General features: G+C 41.0%; 1 protein-coding gene across 3 annotated transcripts in view; it reads left to right on the top strand.

Moving 5' to 3' along the window:
• The window catches only part of LOC102463607 (UDP-N-acetylglucosamine transferase subunit ALG13), a 34,405-nt gene extending 15,096 nt beyond the window's left edge, over nucleotides 1-19,309 (top strand). For 2 of the 3 annotated variants that reach the window (XM_075940905.1, XM_025178044.2), the window contains 11 exons: nucleotides 573-686; nucleotides 872-1,028; nucleotides 1,762-1,897; nucleotides 3,206-3,241; nucleotides 3,367-3,422; nucleotides 4,282-4,344; nucleotides 5,110-5,281; nucleotides 7,182-7,307; nucleotides 14,595-14,635; nucleotides 16,252-16,435; nucleotides 18,333-19,309. In XM_075940905.1, coding sequence (XP_075797020.1) covers nucleotides 573-686; nucleotides 872-1,028; nucleotides 1,762-1,897; nucleotides 3,206-3,241; nucleotides 3,367-3,422; nucleotides 4,282-4,344; nucleotides 5,110-5,281; nucleotides 7,182-7,307; nucleotides 14,595-14,635; nucleotides 16,252-16,435; nucleotides 18,333-18,607 — 1,360 coding nt within the window. In that variant the 3' untranslated portion in view covers nucleotides 18,608-19,309. The remainder of the gene's footprint in view (nucleotides 1-572; nucleotides 687-871; nucleotides 1,029-1,761; nucleotides 1,898-3,205; nucleotides 3,242-3,366; nucleotides 3,423-4,281; nucleotides 4,345-5,109; nucleotides 5,282-7,181; nucleotides 7,308-14,594; nucleotides 14,636-16,251; nucleotides 16,436-18,332) is intronic. The other variant, XM_025178047.2, reaches the window with a different exon arrangement.
• Nucleotides 19,310-20,281: the final 972 nt, after the last annotated feature.

Here is a 20,281-nt window from a genome sequence, read left to right as displayed (position 1 = left end):
CTACTGCCTCTAGTGAGTGTGGTAGGGGGGCACCCCTACTGCCGCCTGGCTGTCCTGCTCCTGTCCCTCAGTCCTTGTGTGCACTGGTCTGTGTAGAGCTCAGGTCTTTGTAGGGCACCAAGGGTATGTTTACACAGCAATGTTATTTTGAACGAACGACGGTTATTTTGAAATAACTTGGTCCGTGTCTACACAGCAGGCAGTTATTTTGAAATCGTGTCAAGCCGGAGGACTTCTTACTCCGACGCCTGTAACCCTCATTGTACGAGGAGTGAGGGAAGTCAGGGGAAGAATGCTCTATTTCGAAATAAGTGCTGTGTAGACTTTCCCAATTTCGAAATAAGCTATGCCATTGATGTAGCTCAATTTGCATAGCTTATTTCAAGTTAAGCCCTGCTATGTAGACACACCCCAAAAGTGCTAGGGACAGCCCATATTTTTCTGTTAGGTCTCCTACACTTTTAGCCTGAGCAAATCTTCAGGTATCTAATAGATGATGCTACAGGTGAGTTTCATCTGAGAGACTCTGTAGGCAATTCTTGGTAACTGGACCTTGTACCCTTTAAATTTAGGGGATCTGCCCGATTTATAAACAGGAACAACATGGTTGGCCCTCAAATAGCATTCTACCCTGGTCCAGGGAAGAGATGTTATCAGAGCTATGACAATTTCTCCTACAGGTCCCGGTAAGCAAATACAAATTTCTTTACAAAATGTCAGAGGAAAAAAAACTTAAAATGTCATGATACTAAACAATGGGTAAATTGCACTTGTTCAAACAAATGTAAGGGCATTTCCAAAAGCAGTGTAATTCAAACAATGAAAATATGCTTAAACCCTCGTGTGTGTGTCTTGATTTTTTTCTCTAAAGTTCATATAGCCGTAGTCGCCGGCAGATGCAGTGTGTAAATAAGGAATGTCAGTATGGATTTGTACCAGAGACTGGGGAGGAGCCTCAGGGTTTGGAAGAAACCATAACTTTCTATGAAATTGAAGAAGGAGATGAGGCTGCTTTTCCTGCTTTGCCAGTAAGTCATGAGCTAGAAGTTAATGTAGAAAGAAGTGTTTGCCAAAATAAAAAAGAAATCCTGAACAAATGTGCAATATTGAGATGGGGTGTTAAACACACAGCTCAAATTTCCTGAAATATGCTTTTCAGACTTCATGTAGCTTTGAAAGTAGTGAAAAGGAACCCTCCTCTTGTTGGCCATGTTCTAGTTGGAGTCTCAGTTAACTAAATATGAAAGCTATGAAGGGAGAGTCAAGATTCAACTCTTACATAACTTTGTGCAGAAAGTCTTGTCACTCACTGGTTGCATCAACACCTGCATTTATGCGTACTGTTAAGTAGCAAATTGTTTTGATGTTAAAGAACAACCCACTAACCCTTAGAAGCTGCTGAGTTTAATTCTGTGGTGAGATTCCAGCTTATATTAATCTAATATAGCTCTGAGGTGAGAGTGAAACAGTTTGTATTATCATCAAGCCTGGAGGCCTAATTAGGGAGCAACGTCACTATGCTAGGCATTGTATACAGACAGAAGGAAAAGTTGGTTTGTTTATCATGAAAGGCATTGGGTAAATAAAACATGGAGGGAGCACAAGTACCAATATGGTCATTATATATGTAATAGGTAGTGTTTACACCAAAATTGTTTTGCCAAATCTGATTTCAGAAGGGTGAGAGAGCCTGCCCTATGGCGAGTTCACTTTGTTCTAACAGCAGTTTTATCTCCCTCCCCACCCCTACCCCAATCCCAGAGTCAAGGTGGCCCTGCCCCAATAGTTCCTGCTCCTGCAGGATTCTGGGTAGCTAGAAGAGGCCCAACCTCCATTCCATCCAACAAACAGATCCTGAATTCCTCAGAGGAGGAAGTCGATGAACCAAGTGATAATGGTAAGTTCTAATTGAGGACACATTTATATTCTGGCTAATCCAGAATCTCCATTTTTTTTTTTGTATTTCTGTTCAGTGTTGGTGCAGACTACAAAAGCAGATCCCTTTAGCTCTGCTGCTGATCCATGTTGCCTTAGTGGTGCTCATTGGGTAGTCATAAATGCCTTCCATTTTTCTCTCAGAAAGGCCAGTTTTGGAGCAAACATCTCTTTCAAGTTTTGTGAGGTGTTGCACATGTGCATGCTTCTATTTTATTGCATGCTAAAAGTGCCAGTCCACTTAAGTTTGCCAAGACTAGTGTTGATGTGACTCTGCAGGTTTGTTGCAAGACTCATTGCTTGAAACCTATAGCATAGATGCCATTTGGTGAAAGTTACCATGGCCAAATTTGTGTGTGTGTGTGTGTGTTCTTCTGACATACCTCACTAAGTAATAAACTTAGTAACCTATGATGTAGAAACTAAAGCAAACAGTATGCCTTTAGATGCAACCTTAGTATTAGCATCTGTCTTACTGACTATAAGAAACTTTGTCCAAGACACCCTAGTGATCTTCCTAAAAGTGCCAATGGGTCCTTTTTTTTCCATCTATCATGGAAGCCAGGAAGGGCTCTCAGTTAATCTCTCTTGACTGAAAATGAGCTGTATTGGAGAATGTGCCAGTGTAGGTAGGTAGGGTTTGTTTTCCTTTTCCCTATTCCTTAATCCCCTCTCAAATGTATTGCCTATTAATTGTAGTATCTAAGAAGCACAAGGTGCATTTTTTCAGATCTCTTGATTGTTCAAAAAAAAAAAGTAACTGTATACAGTGACTAGAGGATGAGGGGAATAGGGTTCTAGATGAATAAGAAGTTTCTACTTAAAATTGTGGGAATTCATCTCATTTAGGGGAATAAATATTTTCCCCCAGTGTGTTCTTTACTTAGGACTAGCTTATCCTTATTCCTGTTATACAAGTGTATTAAATCAATCTGTAAATTAGGACTGCTTTCAAACTCACGTAAACTAGCATCCAATTCTTAGCTGCATCTAGCTACATATAGCTCTGCATATTTAGACTCAAATTCAGGTCTCGAATGATTATAGATGTTGTGTTTGACTTTGGGCTACTCTGTTAATATCACTTGAGCTGTGAAAGCTGACAATGCAATTGTAGATGTTTGTAGGGAAAAGCAGCAATGGTGGTGTATCCCAAATTAGTAAACCTTTGTCTTATGATGACTCAGTTCCTCTTTGCCAGTGACTGAAATGGAACTCTGGTTTTTTCAGTGTTTAATATTTTAAAATGAAGCAATTTCCTCTTTTCTAGGGGAATTCCATGAAGAATATATCTACACCCCTTCAGGTCAGTAAGAATTCGATTCTCCCATATTACACACAGTGAATGTGAAATAATAGTTTAATCTCTCAAATTTTTGAAGGATTAGATTTAATACTCCTGTTTCAATTAATTTTGCCCATGCCCTCCAGATCCAGACTGTGAAACTCCAACAGTATTTAGTTCAGCAGAGACTACAGCAAACTTGGTAAGCTTTAGTCACTGTTTGGATTAGGCTTCCTAGAAACACACAACATCCTTCAAAGAAATTAGCCTTGGAAGCAAGCTTAGTATAGATATTCTGGGTGACTTTTAGGTGGAAAGAATAGTTCAATTATATTTCACATTTCTCTCCCCTTCCCCTTTCAGCTAGATAGTAAATGATTGTCTTTGAAGGGGATCTTATTGAAATGTGACCTCATTACTGTATCAGTGTAAGTTTGGTCTTTAAATCAGTGCACAGTGCTTATCAAGTCTATACACATCCTGGTGGTGGCTTTTACAGTCTGAATTTTACTTGTCAGAGTTCTGCTCCATATCTGTCCTCACACTTTTTTGTGGAGAGAAGGGAGGTGGAAAATGATCTTTGTTCTTTATAAAGCCCTGATTCTTCCCCTTCTTTCTCCTAGTTGTTCTTATGTGCTATTCTTCATGTCCCACATCAGTGTACGCTAGAGACAGGACTGGACCAGATCTTGCCTTAGAACTCAATCTGTTAATGGGCTTGAAGAGGTTACTGTTTAGTGAAACAAGGTGTTTTCGGTTCTCTTCCCCACACCCCTACAGCCTGCTGGTCCAGAGATCAGGTGATCAAGTGCAGGTATAGAAGCCTCCTCTGTACCTGGTAGTGTTGAGTATAGTTGTAAACTGGCCTATTTTCAGTTAATTTAGGGATGGTTTTAGGCAAACTGCAGGACCTTTTGAGTATATTTTAGAAAATTAAAGAGTAACAAAGACTTATGGGTTTCTATCACTCCCCCTCACTCTTTTCCCCTACCCAAAATCTTGTAGCCTCGTGACTTCTGTACATTTCAAACACACAGTGTTTTGCTTTGAAATCTCTTCAGGATGGAGGATCAGGTTCTGTCTCCCCTCAAGATGGAGTTGCTTCATATAACTATTCCCAGAAGGTAATCTCCATTATGTGACTTAATGGTCCATATGGCAGTGAAAAGTTGCAAAATTAACAAAGGAAATAAAAAATGAACCTTTCTTCTATAAAGAGGTGGTTCGTCTACTTGTATTTACAGGTCTGGGGCTAATTCCTACTTGCTTTTGTTATGTGAGTAATCTCATTGACTCTGATAGTCCTGCATGAGTCGGTGAGGAAGTAGGATTTGCTCTTAATTTGCATTAAACTTCAGTACATCGTTTTCCCCCAAATACCTGTGCCCTCACTGTTGCTGGAATACTTAAAAAAAAAATCACACAGTTCTGTAACTTTACACTTTGATTTAAATGCTGGAACTGAAGTGATATTGGTGATCACTTAATTGCTGCATGAATTGCTTCAGAATATATAATTTGTGACTACTCAAGTACAGTAATGAATGTATTGCACTTGTTTAATATTGTAAAGCCCTGTCATGGAGATGGCAGAAGTATTTTGCTTAGTATTTTATGATGTAAAACACCATATAGAATCATAGGAATACAAACATTTGTATAATAAAAACAAAAGGGAGAAAAGTTTACTGATAGTAGATGTTCACTATTCCATATTCTTTATAGTATTTTAGTCTGGAATTGGACCACTAACTCCTTAATGCTCCTCTGAATATTTCAGCTTAAACATATATGAAAAACTACCAGAGCAGATAGTATTTCAAAGCCACGTGTGTATTTTTTCGTCTAAGTTTGTAGTGTATTGAAAGCTCTCCTGGCTGTTTCTACAGGTGATGGTGAATTCTGCAGTGATCTCAACCTCCTCCTGTGTTAATACTGCTCCAGCAACTGTCTTTTCCTCCAGCACAGCAGCAGCCACTCAAGCCAGTGTTACCACATCTGTTCCCCCCCAGACTGCTGTGCAGCCCATCCTGGTATCCCCTACATCTGCTGGAAGGCCAGGTTCTACTCCTGTTCTTTTGCTTTCTCCTCACTCCTATTACCCAGAATACACACAGCTCTTTGAGGCATTTCCATAAAATGTGGTTCACCTCGCTATGATTACTATCTTCACTGTGTTATGCTTATTAGAAGCACACAGGATATTCTAGGGGAGAAGCCAAACCTATTCATAAACTTTTGGCATACTTGTAACTTTATTTGCATATTTATTATGCAAATTAATATGCAAATAAAATGTTACCGGTCCACCAAAAGCCCCAGCCCCCAAAGCCAGTGCAAACAGCTGACTTCAGTTGCGACAGCCACACGCTACATGGCTGTAAGCAGTCAATGCCTCAGTAGCTGTACTTGCAATCAATCTCTGGGGGAAATTTCTCAGCCCACATGGGTTAGCAGCTCATTGGCCTAATATCTTGTATGGTGTCTTCATTGTCTCCAGCAGTGTTCAGATGTCACCCAGCTGATTTGTAGAGTGCCCACAGCTTGGCTTTGTGTTTCTAGTGGTGCTGCACATAAAACTTATTCCATACATGGATAGAAAAAATCTGCACGTGTGGGAAAGATTAGAAGGAACATTAGTCTCCAGCTACCTAGCTCCATAAAAGAACTTAATTGCTTCTTGAATTTAGCTTGAATGAAGGCTTGATGGCATACCCATCATCATTAACAAGGTCATTGATAACGGTATAAATCAACCACATGTTTGATGGCAGCCATCAGCAGTTTCCAACGTAACAATATCTGTCCAAATCTTTTATCATAATTCTGGATACTTTGATATCCACATAAATGTCTAATCCTTCTTTAAACCTGGCTAATTCTTCGTCTTTGTGACTATGCCACTGAGTTCCACAGCCGAAGAATACATGGAGTGACAAAATATTTCCTTTTCTATCACTTTTGAATTTGTCCCTCTTTCTCTGCTATGAGACAAGGGTAACAGAAGTTCCTTAGTATCTGCTCTAGACCATTATTTTATATAGAGCACTTTAATTGTATCCACTATAATCTGCTTTCTTAGAGAACAATCAGAACCATATGACGAGATTGATGAAAAGAGTTTTCTCGTGTTCTCAAACTTCTGTATTATCTACTCTCATTTACCCTCCCTGGATTCTTACTTTTGCTCTATTTTCATTCCTTTTCTTCTCTTCCATACCAATCATCTTAATCGGGAGTTTTTGCATTATGATTAAGTTACTTGATGTGATCACCATGTGCTTGCACATTGCACTGTGTGGATTAGCCACTTGGTGGTGTTACAAATAAATTTTTGTTTAAAGGAGCACAGACCACTTACAGTCTAGTCAATTCTAAAAAAGCTTATACAGTAGTTTCAGCTACTACCACTACCTTGAAAGTTGCAGCCATTTTTTGTAGGTTTCATAATCCTATTTCCCTAACTTCGGAAAATGTTGTTCTGTCCTCTGTTTCTGTAGATAAACTATAGTAACTGGCTCCTGTCAGGGGGGAAAAGTGAAGTTAATGCTACACAAAGGCTCAGATCTTCAAAGGTATTTAGGCACCCAACTCATTAGGAATTAATGTATAACATCTCTAAAAGTTGGGCTAATTAGCTTTCAAATGCACAAAATAAACTGCAGAGATTTCTTTTGTTAATTTGTTGGAGTTGGTCATACCTATTCTCGTAGTTGAGACAACACATTTCAGACCAAAGTGAATTAGCTACACAAACCATAAGACACAGTGAGAGTTTAAAAAAAAAATCCCAGCGAGTTTTTAATTTGTCCAGAAGGAATGATAAATCCTTCGGACAGAAGCTCAGAACTATATGTTCAGAGAAGATGATGGTAGTTCATATCAGTTGCACTGGCTAGTAGCTCTCTTTTAAAAACCATTTAAAATCTGACTGAGACTTAAAATTTTTTTTTTTTAACAGTGGTGATTCCATCTGTGCCGTACCCATATCATCCAGCTCCACCTCCCCCTGTCAGTGAGGTAGGAGATAGTGGCAATGGGCCTCCACCTTACTCCTGCGATCCTAGTGGCAGTGATTTACCTCGAGGTAAGAGGAGTGTATTCTCTAACACTGTGGTGACCAGATAGAAAATGTGAAAAATCAGGACGGGGAGAGGGGAATAGGCACCTATGTAAGAAAAAGCCCTGAATATCAGCACTGTACCTATAAAATTGGAACATCTGATCACCCTTATTGGCTAGTGTTTTCCTGATTTGTGTATATCCCACAACAAGCTTAACTGAGAATACTTGTAGTGAGGAAACATGGCTCTTTACAGTTGACACAAAGAAGGGAATTTTGAGATTGATTATGTAACTGGTGGGGTATGCTTTAATTTCACAGTTGGGGAAAAAGCTTGTACAGAGGCCTCAAACATGTTTATGGTAGATTCAGCAAAGTAACTTGTGGAGAAATAATGGGAAGCTCAGAGTTGTTTCAGTCATGAGTCGCTCTCTGTTGTGATGTGGTGATCTCTACCAGTAGTAAACATGAAGAGAATGATCTAGAACCTGGTACTAAAATTTTGACATCAGCCTTCCAGTTTTAGTCACTGATTGGTATCTTCTGGCTTCATCTCTTAAGTGGCAGTGTTTACATCAGCCTGCTGTGCCCTGTTGGGAGAATTTCTATTAACTATGAGAGATCACATTATACTAAGCAGTTTGGTAAATGACACACAAAATGCTCTTTTTGTAATTCGAGTTAGTACCTAATAAAGATCTCTCTCTATCTTTCTGCCCGCTCCATATCTCTTGAATTATGTACATCTGACTTTCTTTCAAGAGAGCTTTGCTTGCTAATCCAATGAACAGTCCACCCTCAATCTCTGGCATTGTCAAAATGCCACATAATCCTGTTACCAAGGGTGTGAGTGCCAATGGCAAGCTATTCAGTACATATGGAAACCCTATGGATGCCCATTTGTGCTCTATTTAGTCCATTATGTACGTCTCTAGTTAGAGGCTAATCATGCTGATGACAAGCTGCGATGCAATGTGTCTTGTCAGATAATTCCTTTATCATCTGAGTAAGCTGCTCTGTCTATATAAACTCCTCCCCTTTCTCTTACTTTTTTTTTTAAACACAGTTCTCCGATAATGTCTTGATTTGTCTTGCTTTGGTCTGAACAGAGGGCTGACCTTCAGAGGAAAGGTCTAGAGTAGTGTCAAACTGCCTGTTCTTTTGATACAGACCAGCTGACTCCTGCACTATACAGAATATAGGCTTGAGCAGACTAGAGCTCTGTGTAAAATGGGAGGAAGGGTGTGACTTGAATTGTATCTACAGCTATACATGCACTGACATTGTCATTTAGTCTCACCAGAGAGACTGTTATCTATGAAGAATAGTGGTAGAAATGTAGCCGTGTTAGTCTGGTACAGCTGAAACAACAGGACTGTGTAGCACTTTAAAGACTCACAAGATGGTTTAATAGGTTATCTATGAAGTCTGAGAGCTGAAGGTGAACTGGCAGTAAACGTGGCTTTGATATTTTTTTCAACATTGCTGTGTAGGGAAGCAACTTCATTTTTTCTCTTTTGAAAATGTAACTGATCCAGAGGCCACTGGGGAGGTGTCATGTTAGGCCAGTGGTTTTCAAACTTGTTTTCCTTGGGATCCAGTTGAAGAAAATTGTTGATGCCTGCAAGCCAATGTAATTATATTTTTTGACTAGAGTGCGGGCTCTGGGGTGAGGCAAAGGATGAGGGGTTTGGGTTGCATGAGGGAGCTCCAGATTTGGGGGCTTTTGGGCTATGGCAGGAGACTGGGCTGCAGGGTTGGGGGGCTGGCTTATCTCTAGTGAGCAGTGCAGCAGGGGTGTTAATGCAGGGTTCCTACCTATCCTGGCACCGCGGACTGTGCTGCACCCTAGCAGAAGGTCAAGCTTTTGGGTGGAGGTGTGCAGGCATCTCAGTGTGCTGCTCTTGCCTGCAGGTAGCTGGCCCCACTCAGGCTCCTTTTGGCCAATTCCCAGAAAATGGGACTTTAGAGCCGATGCTCAGGGCAGGAGCAGTGCACAGAGCCCCATGGCTCCCCAACTTAGCCAGCAACAGGTCTGGCTCCTGCTTTTAAGGCACAGCATGATCCACGGTACCAGAACAATCAGGTAGCCTGCCATAGCACCACTACTGGTCACCCTATAGCAGGAGTGGGCAAGAGTCTGCCAGCAGCCCAGATCAGTGTCCTTTTGTAGCACCTTTGACTAGGATGGTATTTTGCAGAATCAAAACCATGTTTGTTGTGTCCTTTAATTCCCATTGAAGAGAAAAGATATGAAGGGTGTTCAGTGCCTTGCAGAATCATGGGTTAAGTATGTGGAGGAGAATCTGGAGCAGATAAGAGCAGCAAACCTTTTTCCATAGAGGGCAAGTAGTTCTGCATTTCTCTCGCTGTTAAACCACTCCACAGAATTCTTTGAGCCCTCTTCAGGGAAAGGCTCTGGATTTTTTTTTTCCTAATATAGATGGATTTTAGGGGAGAGGACTAAGCAATAAGTCTTACAGTGTTAATAGTCTATGAGCATGTTGCCTTTCTTCGTAATGGTTGTTGAGCTTCATTAAAGCCTCCATAGGGGTGATATAAATATTGGTGCATCAGTGCCTCTAGTCAAGCTTGTGTCACTGCTTCTGTTTATAGGTCAAGCTTTCAAAGTCCTCTAGAGTGGATGCGCTTAGCTGGAGTCACTTGAATCTAGAATGCCTCTGGAGAGTGCAGGGCAGCACAGGGGACCCAAATTCGGTCCAGAGCCAGAGGTACAAAACATGCCTTCCCAAAATAGCTTTTTTTTTTTAAGTTTCTACATGGTTTTTACTAGATTTTTTTGCACAGAGCTAAAGATCAAACTAGTGATGTGATGCAAGTCAAAATGTTCTCAGTCTTTTAAGTTTCAAATGGTATAGTGCATGACAGCAGTGTTCCCTGAATAAGCTGCTTGGGAGAGATTCAAATGCTGCCTAACTGATTAGCTGACTTTTTTACTGGTGGTGCACATAAAGAAATATTCTGTGCATGAATGGAAAAGATTACAGAGAACACTGCATGACATCCACTAAATCTTTGGATGACCCAAGCTGACAGCAGTATTTAAGAAAACACCTATTTTTTTTTTACACTCTGCATGAACCATTTGAGAAAAACGACTAGAGGGTTTCTATTCTCATTTTATGCGTTTTAAATCTGGACTCTCTTCTAAATACCCTAACGTTTGAATGGTTGACTGGATCGCTTTGAAATGCGGTATGCTTCATGGGAGCAGCAGCAGTGATCCAAATTTAAAATCATTTAACCTAGCTGTTCCCAAAGAGAAGTTCTTCCCACCCAAAAAACTGATTCATTCTGCCTTGTCTTTTTAAACTGAGTGGTAGGAATGACAGACTGAAACAGACCTGATATCTGTTGAATGCACCTTTCAGTTAACTAAGGAAAAACTAATCACCAACTCCCACCAAAGACTAAGGGAGTTCGGAATAGAGTGACTGGAGGATGCTACCATTTGAGTTGTGTGTGGCAACTTCAGTCTAGGGAGATGAGGCTTTTGGGGAGTGGGGTTAGAATTTCACATGTGAATACTTCCTGTGAAGAGGGCTTGGAAGGAGTTTGGGGTGCAGAGAGGGGATTATGGGGAAGGACAATAAAAGGGAGATAGATGGTGGTAGAGGAGAGAGAGGTTGGGGCCTCAGGTGAGTGAGGTTTAGAGGTGGGAACAGAGATTGGGTGAGCAGCAGGGGACTAAGGAAGAGTGTGGCAGGGATACTTGTCCTCGTGCCTTGTCTGTACCTATAGATACAAGTGGCCTTTTCCCATCTTTGGAATCTGAATCCTCCTTTCATATAAACTAGGATCTTGGGGGACTTGCCCTTTTGGGGGCATCTGAGACCTGCTTATTGATACCTGGCTTTATATGCAAATTGTGGGGCACGATACAGGTGCTATCTAAATGACTAACTCCTGCCTCTAACATGTTTTCTATTTTAAAAACTCAGAAATTTAGTAGCACAAAACTGTTAATGAAACAAATTAAACAAATTTCATGTCTGAAAGCCAGGAAATGTGCAGTTAAGGTGGCTCATGCCACCTTAACTCTTCCCTCTTTCAGCAATGCCCCAATAAATCTCTCTCTCTCTCTCGCCAACCCTGCAGTTACTAAAATTTACAAGGTTCTCGCTTTTACAGTTCACTCAGTCTCATCCACAGGATTCCATCTAGCATTATTAAAGGACCGAAAAAGGGACAAAACTGGCTTTTTTTTTCCCACTAACTTTTGTTAAAGCTGACTGAACAGATGTGCATGTGATGAGAATTCACCTTGTTGTGGCTTGGTATCAGTGGCGGCATGTCAATATAGGCGAACTAGGCGGTCGCCTAGGGTGCCAAGATAGACGGCCGTTGAGGACTTTGAAGGTGGGGGCGCCGATTGCACGCCAATCGCGTGTTTAGCCTAGGGTGCCAGTTGCCGGCAGCTTGTCTAGGGCCGCTCTTGCTTGGTATCCACTGACCAATGCAAGAGTCAGAGTGAAGTCTGTGTCCAGGACAGGCCAATGTGTTCTTCAGTGGCTATTTCATACTTCCAGAATCTGTTCTGGATTTTCCTCCTTTTGTCCCCAAGTTAATTTGGGAGGTTTGCATATGCACCCTCTTCCTGCTTGCTCTGTTACCTTTATTGAAATAGTCAGTGTTATTTTGTGAGTCCTGTGAGACAGTCTCTCCCTCCCAGCATTAGTATTCCAGATCTGAGCCTTTCAGAACCTGCACGAGTAAAATTCTTATCCAGAAAACTGTTTCTTGAGGTCTTATGGTGTTGGTAAATTCTTGGTGACTGTTGCTGTTTTTTTATATATGAAGTTTACTAGCCTCACTGCGTCTTTCTGGCAGGTGTCACATCATGGCTTTGTTTTACTGAAATTTACTCTGGTTTGCTCAAATTTAAAAAGAGCATTGTAAAACAACTGGGTCCCTCCTGCATTTGCTGCTCTTCCAGTGTTCGGACATCACTATTGGCAGTGTTAGCCTGTCATTTCATTCTTCTAGTGCCTTGTGTTCAATTATTTTCTCTATGTAATGGCTTCTCCGTTCGCCTCTTAGAACTGATGTTTATTTTGCATAGATTTGCATAATAATTGAAGAGTAACATTAGGTTTTGTGTAATTTACCCCAAATGTAGATGCGTCTGCTGCTAGATACTATAAAACCAGCCTGTATGTTGCTCTTTCAGCATGCTTTAATGCTTCAGTAGCATTATGACTAGCATTGTTGCAGCCAAAGCAGTGTCACTAGGATGGCTCTCGCGGCATAACTCATTGCCTGCAGGGATGGGGGAAGAGTTCTTGCATACTGACTAACAGATAACTGGATGGATTATGGTCTGTTTTGAAATGGCACATAATGTGAGGTGACCATTGCAGAGTTGGAGGGACTAGCCACCTTTTTTAACAAACTAAATAGCCTCAAAAACCTATAAATACCAATAAAATAAAATTCCTGAAGTACAGAATTAAGTGGGGTTTTTAGCTCCATGATTCTGCCAAACAAATTTCCATTAATAGTTCTGAAAATGCAGGCGGTATACAACTTTTTTAAAGAATTTTTATAGAATTAGAATAGAAGTGATTGGCATTTTCTTAAAATAATCAGTAATGTGGGGACTGTCTGGAGATTACCTGTTTTAGTGAGTTGTGTGAAGTTTTGCCTCCCTTTCTTCTTGGCTCATTTTCCTGTATTGTGTGTGAAGCACAGAGAAATAGCCTCCTGATTGCTGCAAATCACAATAAACTAAGCACTATACAAGCTGGCATGCAGCGAAGAACACTGCATATCTGAGCTGGTAATACTCTGTTCACACAAAGCATCTGTCTATTTCAGATAAGTGCTACAGCTTTTTTTCTTCCCCTTATTGCTGTAGGGAATTTAGAAACTAAAGACCTTTCAGTTAACTTTAATGCAGATCCTAATCTGGAAATAAAATTTACCTGTTTCCCTAATCCTCTGAAATATACTCACTTTGAGACCAGCCAAAAATCTGATGTTTTGCAGTTGCTTCTTCCTTTTTCTAAAACTGCACTGCAGAATGAAAAACTGTGTATTCCTGCCAGAATTGTAAATTTGAATATTCTAGACCATTTCACATTTTGCGGTAGAAGAGGTATATTTGAGCTCATAATCCAGTTATTCTTGCTGAACAGTTTTAAAGGCCATCTTTGATTTTTGGGATTACCCTTGAGTACTATATAATTATCCAGGAATATATTCTCACCCCTTGTAAGGAAGCAAAGAGAGGTGCAGAAAACTGGATGCCTTCCATTTTTCCAGAGTAGGGGAGTTGGTGTTCGCATGCTAAGTGGCATGCTTTTTAAATTTTTTGTTGTTGTTGCATAGATCTAGACTAGAGGATCTGAGGGAATCCTAATTCCAATACAAATCTTGGTATTTTGTAGACTGCCTGCCCCACCATGCACCTTGCAATCCCTAGTTCTCTTAGCAATATGTATACCTTAGTGACCCTGAAAATCTTGGTGCCTCAGAGGTAACTGCACATCAGGACTTAATAAAGGGCAGAGATAGCCAAGTGCAAATCTTAATGCTGTTAGGGCCGACTCACATGCCATAATCCTATGTGTTTCTGTATGTGTAGAGTGGCTGCAGATGGCTTGTTTCTGGTTTATGATTGGGCAGCTTGCAAAGTACTCTTTTTCTCCTCTGTTTTTGCAGACTAGTGTTATGCAGTCTTCTTTTCATAGTGAAATTGGAGGGAGCACAGGTCTTTGGAGAGAGGTCTGTGGTGTTCTTCTTGGCAGAGGAGATGCTTATCAGCCCAATCAGCTTGGGGACACAGTATTTTAGTTACCTTTTCATTGTTTGCATCATAGACTGCAGGATTTAGTTCACTGTGCCACATTTTCTGAAGCAATTTTCCCATAGAAAATCACTGTTTAAATCTGAGTTCCCAAAATAGCTTGTCACTTCTAGAAACAGACCAAGATAATATATTGAAGTATAAATTAATCATTTGTTTTAAAGTTTATAATAATACCGAGGGATTATAGTCATTCTGTGAAAAGCCTCACCTGAGCAAACAATTTATAGCAATACGTGAATTTCAGTTTTGGCTTATTAATTCATGTATTGTCCAAATGTTTAATCTGTTTTTATTACATTTGTAGATTGTTTACACACATGTAATGACTTCAAAAATATCATGTTTGAAAGTAATTGAGTCAGATTCAGAATTCTCTAGTCTAAAAATACTTTTAGAAAATGTAATGACTGTTTCTGGATGTTTTCCCCCACTTGGTATTTAAGAGCATTCATATTTATGGTTACATTCTCTAATTACAGATACAAAGGTTTTGCAGTATTATTTTAATTTGGGATTGCAGGTAAGTGCAATGACTAAACGGCCTCTATTATGTCACTAGTCTTGACAGATGCATTGATATGTTTTCATAGGCCTTTTAGTGTTCTGAATTTGCTTCCTGTCCTCTTGGTTGTTAATGCATGGAGGAGACTAAACTTACAGTGTAGGATGTTTGAGCTGTAAATTGTGAAACTCATGAAGAGCATTATTGCATGTTATTACAGTTTCAGTCTGGTGGCTTATGAAGGTGAGTAGGTAAAACACTGTTCTTCCCAATTATCTAGAAAGGATGGTTAAAGCACAGAGAAGCTTAACATCAAAAGGCACATGAATAGGCTCTTAAAGTCAGATGGAACCCAGGGGAATTTTCCCATTGTCTTGCCAAGGGCATCTGAGCGACTCGGCAGGAACTGAATTGGGGGTGTGGGGGCAAGATTTTGATCTCAACTGCAACAGTTAAGGCCATAGTAATTCCTCACTCGCAGCTGATGCTCAAACAGCCACGTGGTCTACTTGACTTTTTAGAGTTGTTGTTAATCCAGGGAGGAAACTTGAGCCTTATTTTCCAAGCATGGGTGGGGAAGGATTTCTAGTGCTCAGGGTTCCTATTGACTCTATGCCTTTATCACCCATCCTATGGTGATAGAGAGTCCTTGGCACCTATGAGGATGGGGACTTTACAGAATGAAATAAGACATTCTACATCCTAGAAATTGCTAGTACATATAGCGACTAAATTACTGGCAATATCTCTCTGTGTATTAGTATTTGGCACATCAGAAAAGGTGGCATGCAGGTCCTTACACATACTCAGAGTATGTAGCTGCATAGGACACCCACAAATTTTTGACACCATTGGGTCTTAATGTCCACCCACCTGCCTCTTCCTATGCCTGTTCTGTGATTAGACACTCTCTGAAGGAAGCAGAGTTAACTTAAAAGTGAAGAGGCTATCCAGAGCTATTAGTAGAACATTGAACCTGTGAAAAAGTTATTCAAGTGGTAATGAAGCCATTTAATAGGCAATCTTCCAACCCCAGGTATATACTGTCAGTATCTGAGTGTATACCGTGTTAGTCTACAGGACCTTAGTTTAAAATTTGCTTTAAAATATTTTATCAGTGTATTGCTAAAGATGATAAAAATCACATCTCTTAAAAAAAAAAAAATCATCATTCGCCTGCCCTGGGCTGCCATTGTGCATAGGAGCACCAGTTTAAAAGTACTGCTCAAGGCCCCATAAATCTGAAGGACGGCCCTAGTGGCATGAGATTCTAGTGCTCAGCAGGAGGTAACTCCGATACTAGCACTGCATCTGCTTTCTGATTCTGATGGAACAGGTAATACTGATATTCTGTGGACTAAGACCCATACAAGCCCCTTCTGTCATTGAAATTCCGATCCCCAAAATATATAGGGGTACAATTTTAATTTTTCAGCAGGGTAGCGCACAGTTGAGAAGCAGCTGACAGTGATTTGGGGAGTTGTTTTGATGACTTTCTGGCAGTCTGGAGATATAATCTGTACAACATTGTTGACAGATTTCTGGAAATCTTAATGTTTAAGAGCTATTGAGTGTGGGGAGGGAAGTACACACACCAACTATAAAATTTCTCTCCTTACTTTGAATTTCCAAAGTATTACCATCAGAGCTGTTGGCATTCCATGGTGTACATGCAGCAGGTACCACCACCATCACCAGTAGAAGCTTACTCAGGATATACTGAGCCTGCCTCCATGGTAGATCCATCAGTACCTCAGTTTTATGCTGATGCTGGGAGAAGTGATGTCCGGCATGTTGCCCTGGAAACATCAGCAAACGGTTAGTATTCTAGGATGGCCATCTATGTAGGAATGTGAGCCATTAAATAGAAATGTGATAGAAATGTAGTTGTGTTAGTCTGGTGTAGCTGAAACAAAATACAGGACTACGTAGCACTTTAAAGACTAACAAGATGGTTTATTAGATGATGAGCTTTTGTGGGCCAGACCCACTTCCTCAGATCAAATAGTGGAAGAAAATAGTCACAACCATATATACCAAAGGATACAATTGAAAAAAAGTGAACACATATGAAAAGGACAAATCACATTTCAGAACAGAAGGGGGATGCGGGCGGGGGGGGGGGGGGGGGGGGAACGAAGGTAAATGTCCGAGAGTTGATATTAGAGGTGGAGAAAGGTAGATGTCTGTGAGCTAATGGTATTAGAGGTGATAATTGGGGAAGCTATCTTTGTAATGGGTAAGGTAGTTGGGGTCTTTGTTCAGCCCCCCGCAGAGAGTGTTGAATTTTAGCATGAATGCCAGTCCAGAGGATTCCCTTTCAAGTGCAGATTTGAAAGTCTTCTGGAGTAGGATGCATGTGATTAGGTCATTGAGACAGTGTCCTTTCTGGTTGAAATGGCAAGAAACTGTTTTTTCTTTGTGATCCTGTCTAATGTCTGTTTTGTGGGCATTGATTCTTTGGCAAAGTGTCTGAGACGTTTGTCCAATGTACATAGCAGACGGACACTTTCGGCACATGATAGCATAAATTATATTTCTGGATGCGCAGGAATATGTGTTCTTGATCTTATAACTCACTTGGTTAGGCCCAATAATGGTGTCAGCAGAGTGAATATGTGGACAAAGCTGGCAGTTAAAAAAATTCTGTGGGGGGGGGGGGAGAAGCGGGAAGACCACAGTTGTTGGGGGGGGGGGGGGGCGAAGGACCCTGAGAGTTAAGCAAATAAAATAAAATAAAACCGCATGTCCCCTTTAAGTGCATGCAGTCAGAATAGGGATAGGAAGCGGTTGAACACTAAGACCCAGGGACGGCATTGCTTCCCCTTGCTTCAAGTCTTCAGCATTTTTTGCCAGTGGCCATCTTGTTTTCGTCATCAAGTAAGCAGTGGGTCCGGAGGCGGGGGACTGGGGGTGCCAGGAGGCAGGGGGCTGGGCTTAGTTGCCGAGTGCGTTGTAGGGTTTCCAGGTGTCTGGTATTTTCGCCTCCTGGCCAGGAAAAATTCAGAAAATACCGGACATTTTAGGTGTCAGGTATTTTCTGAATTTTTTTTTACCGGACAGGAAGCAAAAATACCAGACTGTCCAGGTCACACCAGACACCTGGCAACCCTACCACCAGCTGTGCTGCCATTTGCGCTGCAGCCCTCTTCCTCCCCCCTCCAGTCCCGTGGTGGGCCCAATCCTTACCTTTCTTTTTCTTTCGCGTCCCCTCCCCCCCCCCCCCCCCAGGGCTCAATGCCTGGCTAAGGGCAGAGTGCTGGGGCAGGAGCTGCCTTTGGCCATAAGAGACACCTTGCTGTATCCTCCATGGATGGGCAGGGGACGGAAGGGATCGGACTGAAGAAGCGGGGTAGGCCAAGGAATGTGCTGGGTGCCATTTCCTGCTGCTCCCCTTGGGGTGGGGGGAGGTCTGTAAAACTTAACAGCTTGAAAAGGGGTATGTATGCTTGACAAGGTTGGGAACCACTGCAATAGGCAATGAATGCTTAAACAGACATGGGGCACATCTGTGAATGAGCGCTTTGTCTTCCAAACTTATTCAAGAACTGAGATAGTCTCCTTGTCAGTGAACACATAATATGGATGGACAGTGTTATTTATTGAAAAATATTCTATGTTATCAGTCTCAGAATTGTTTCAATTGTAATTAAAAATGAAGGCATGCATAAAAAAGGGACCAGAATGTTAAAATATGTCAACTATGTGTTTTCAGGTACTTTCCAAAATGTAGAGCCTCCACCTCCACCCCATGGAACAGTATATTATCCAGTCATGACAGATCCCTATGGCCAGCCACCACTACCGGGGTTTGATGCTTGCGTCTCTTTAGTACCTGCCTATCATTATGTTAGCCCTTGGCATCCAGTAAATCCATCATATGGTAACTCCTCACGGATTCATAATTCTGTAAATCCTGGACAGTTGCATCAAGTCAGCTATGTTACCACACCTAATCCGGTGTCACATTATGTACCTCAAAGTATGTAAGGCCAAGTGATGTAAACTCACTTCTTGCACTAAAATTTTCCTGTTTTCTCTGTTAGTATTGTTTTTGTAGTGAGTGGTATGCTGTTTAGTGTGTTTCATTTACATGTTTCTATTTCAGTTTATAGTAAAGGTAAAATCTTGAGTATTGTTTTAGTAGAGAATATCGGAAAGTAAAGAACACAACGTTTAAATTCAGCTATCTAATATATAACAATCTGTATATATTGGAATAAAAGACAAATTGCATTACCACATCCATCCATCAATGATAATGATGTATGGAGAGGTTACAAGATCACTGTTACATCATTATCCTGTGCAAGACTAACTATTGTCTTACATATTATGCCAGTTTGTGTGTAATGGTAACATACTTGATTACTTAAGCAGGAGAAAGGTTGGGTCCCAGTCCATTTGAGGAAAGTTATTACTGTTAAAATAGGCTGCTTTTTCTCAGATTTCCTGGGGGAGGGGGAAGTATGTCAGGTATCTTCTCCAATGGTAACTACTTATTTGTAATAGTTTTTTCTCTGTTTAATTTTGTTTGGTATAATCTTGAAGTGTTAGAAGGTGGGAGTCCTTGGCACTGGCATATTCTGCTGTACACAGCTGTATTTATGAGAGGGGCTTGGTTGTGAAAGTCACCCTGCACAAATGGTGGTAGAAGTGGTGTTTGACTTGCACTAAATAAACAAAAAAAGCATCTAACCTATGAAAATGAGTCCTCTTTTCTGACCAAAGCCCCACCTTAATATCCCTGCAAAGAAGATTGATAGAAGAGGCTTGAGCTAAATTCACATAGGGTTTTTTTTATGAGACATAGGAGACAATTGGACTGAATGTATTCCCCAAAATGCTTACTTGGAGTCAGTGCAATGTGGATAACATCAAGCAGAAATGTATTCTTCTGTTCAAAAGCTAGTGATGTAGAAAACTTTGAGTGCTTTTCAGACCGTAGTCCAATGAGGCATTGCTGCATACACTGATACTTTTTTTTTTCTTGTCCTACTCACTGAAGACTGTTATGCACATGCTCTCTTACACTTGTTCCATTTGGTGGTGTCTTAAGCCCACAAAGCTTTTCATCACCTGTGTGGGGAAGACGCCAATTAACCCACCTGGTTGCACCTGGACAGTAAACAAAAGCTTAATTTAAAATGAAGCCCAGATGGGGAAGAGCTGAATGGTGCTGTAAAGAGAAGCAGTCTGAAGGAGAAAAGGAAGAACTCTGCAGTCTCTTGGTAATGAGAAGGGAAACTCTTCCAGGAATAAGAGAGCTCTCTTTGGGCGTCTTCCTTACCATGTAGGAGCTATCTGAAAGACACAGGTTTGGAGCAAGCTCCTGTGGCTGATCTTGATACGACAGGAATAGGACCTCTAAGGAGAAACCCTGGGTGATGCTGCTCATTACAAAGAGCCTAGATCAGGGTAGCAGAAAAGCTGTTGAGGTTAGGCTAATGGTAAGCCCTGCTCCAGAGAGGTATGGCAAGGTGTCTGTCAGAGCAGACCTTGTAATATTTTTTAAAGGCACTTGAACTCAGTGTAATGGGAGGGCTTTTGTTCCCTGACTAGCCCTTTGGAAAATGGTATTAAGCTGCCTGATTTAAAGGGATAAGGACAACATAATGCCCAGGAATAAGGATGTGAGCATGATGGGGCAAAGAGTTGGGATCA

This window comes from Pelodiscus sinensis, chromosome 13, assembly GCF_049634645.1.
Source record: "Pelodiscus sinensis isolate JC-2024 chromosome 13, ASM4963464v1, whole genome shotgun sequence".
Taxonomy (NCBI): Eukaryota; Metazoa; Chordata; order Testudines; family Trionychidae; genus Pelodiscus; species Pelodiscus sinensis.
The sequence above is the reverse complement of the archived record's forward strand: the minus strand, read 5'-3'. Positions and strand labels throughout refer to the sequence as shown.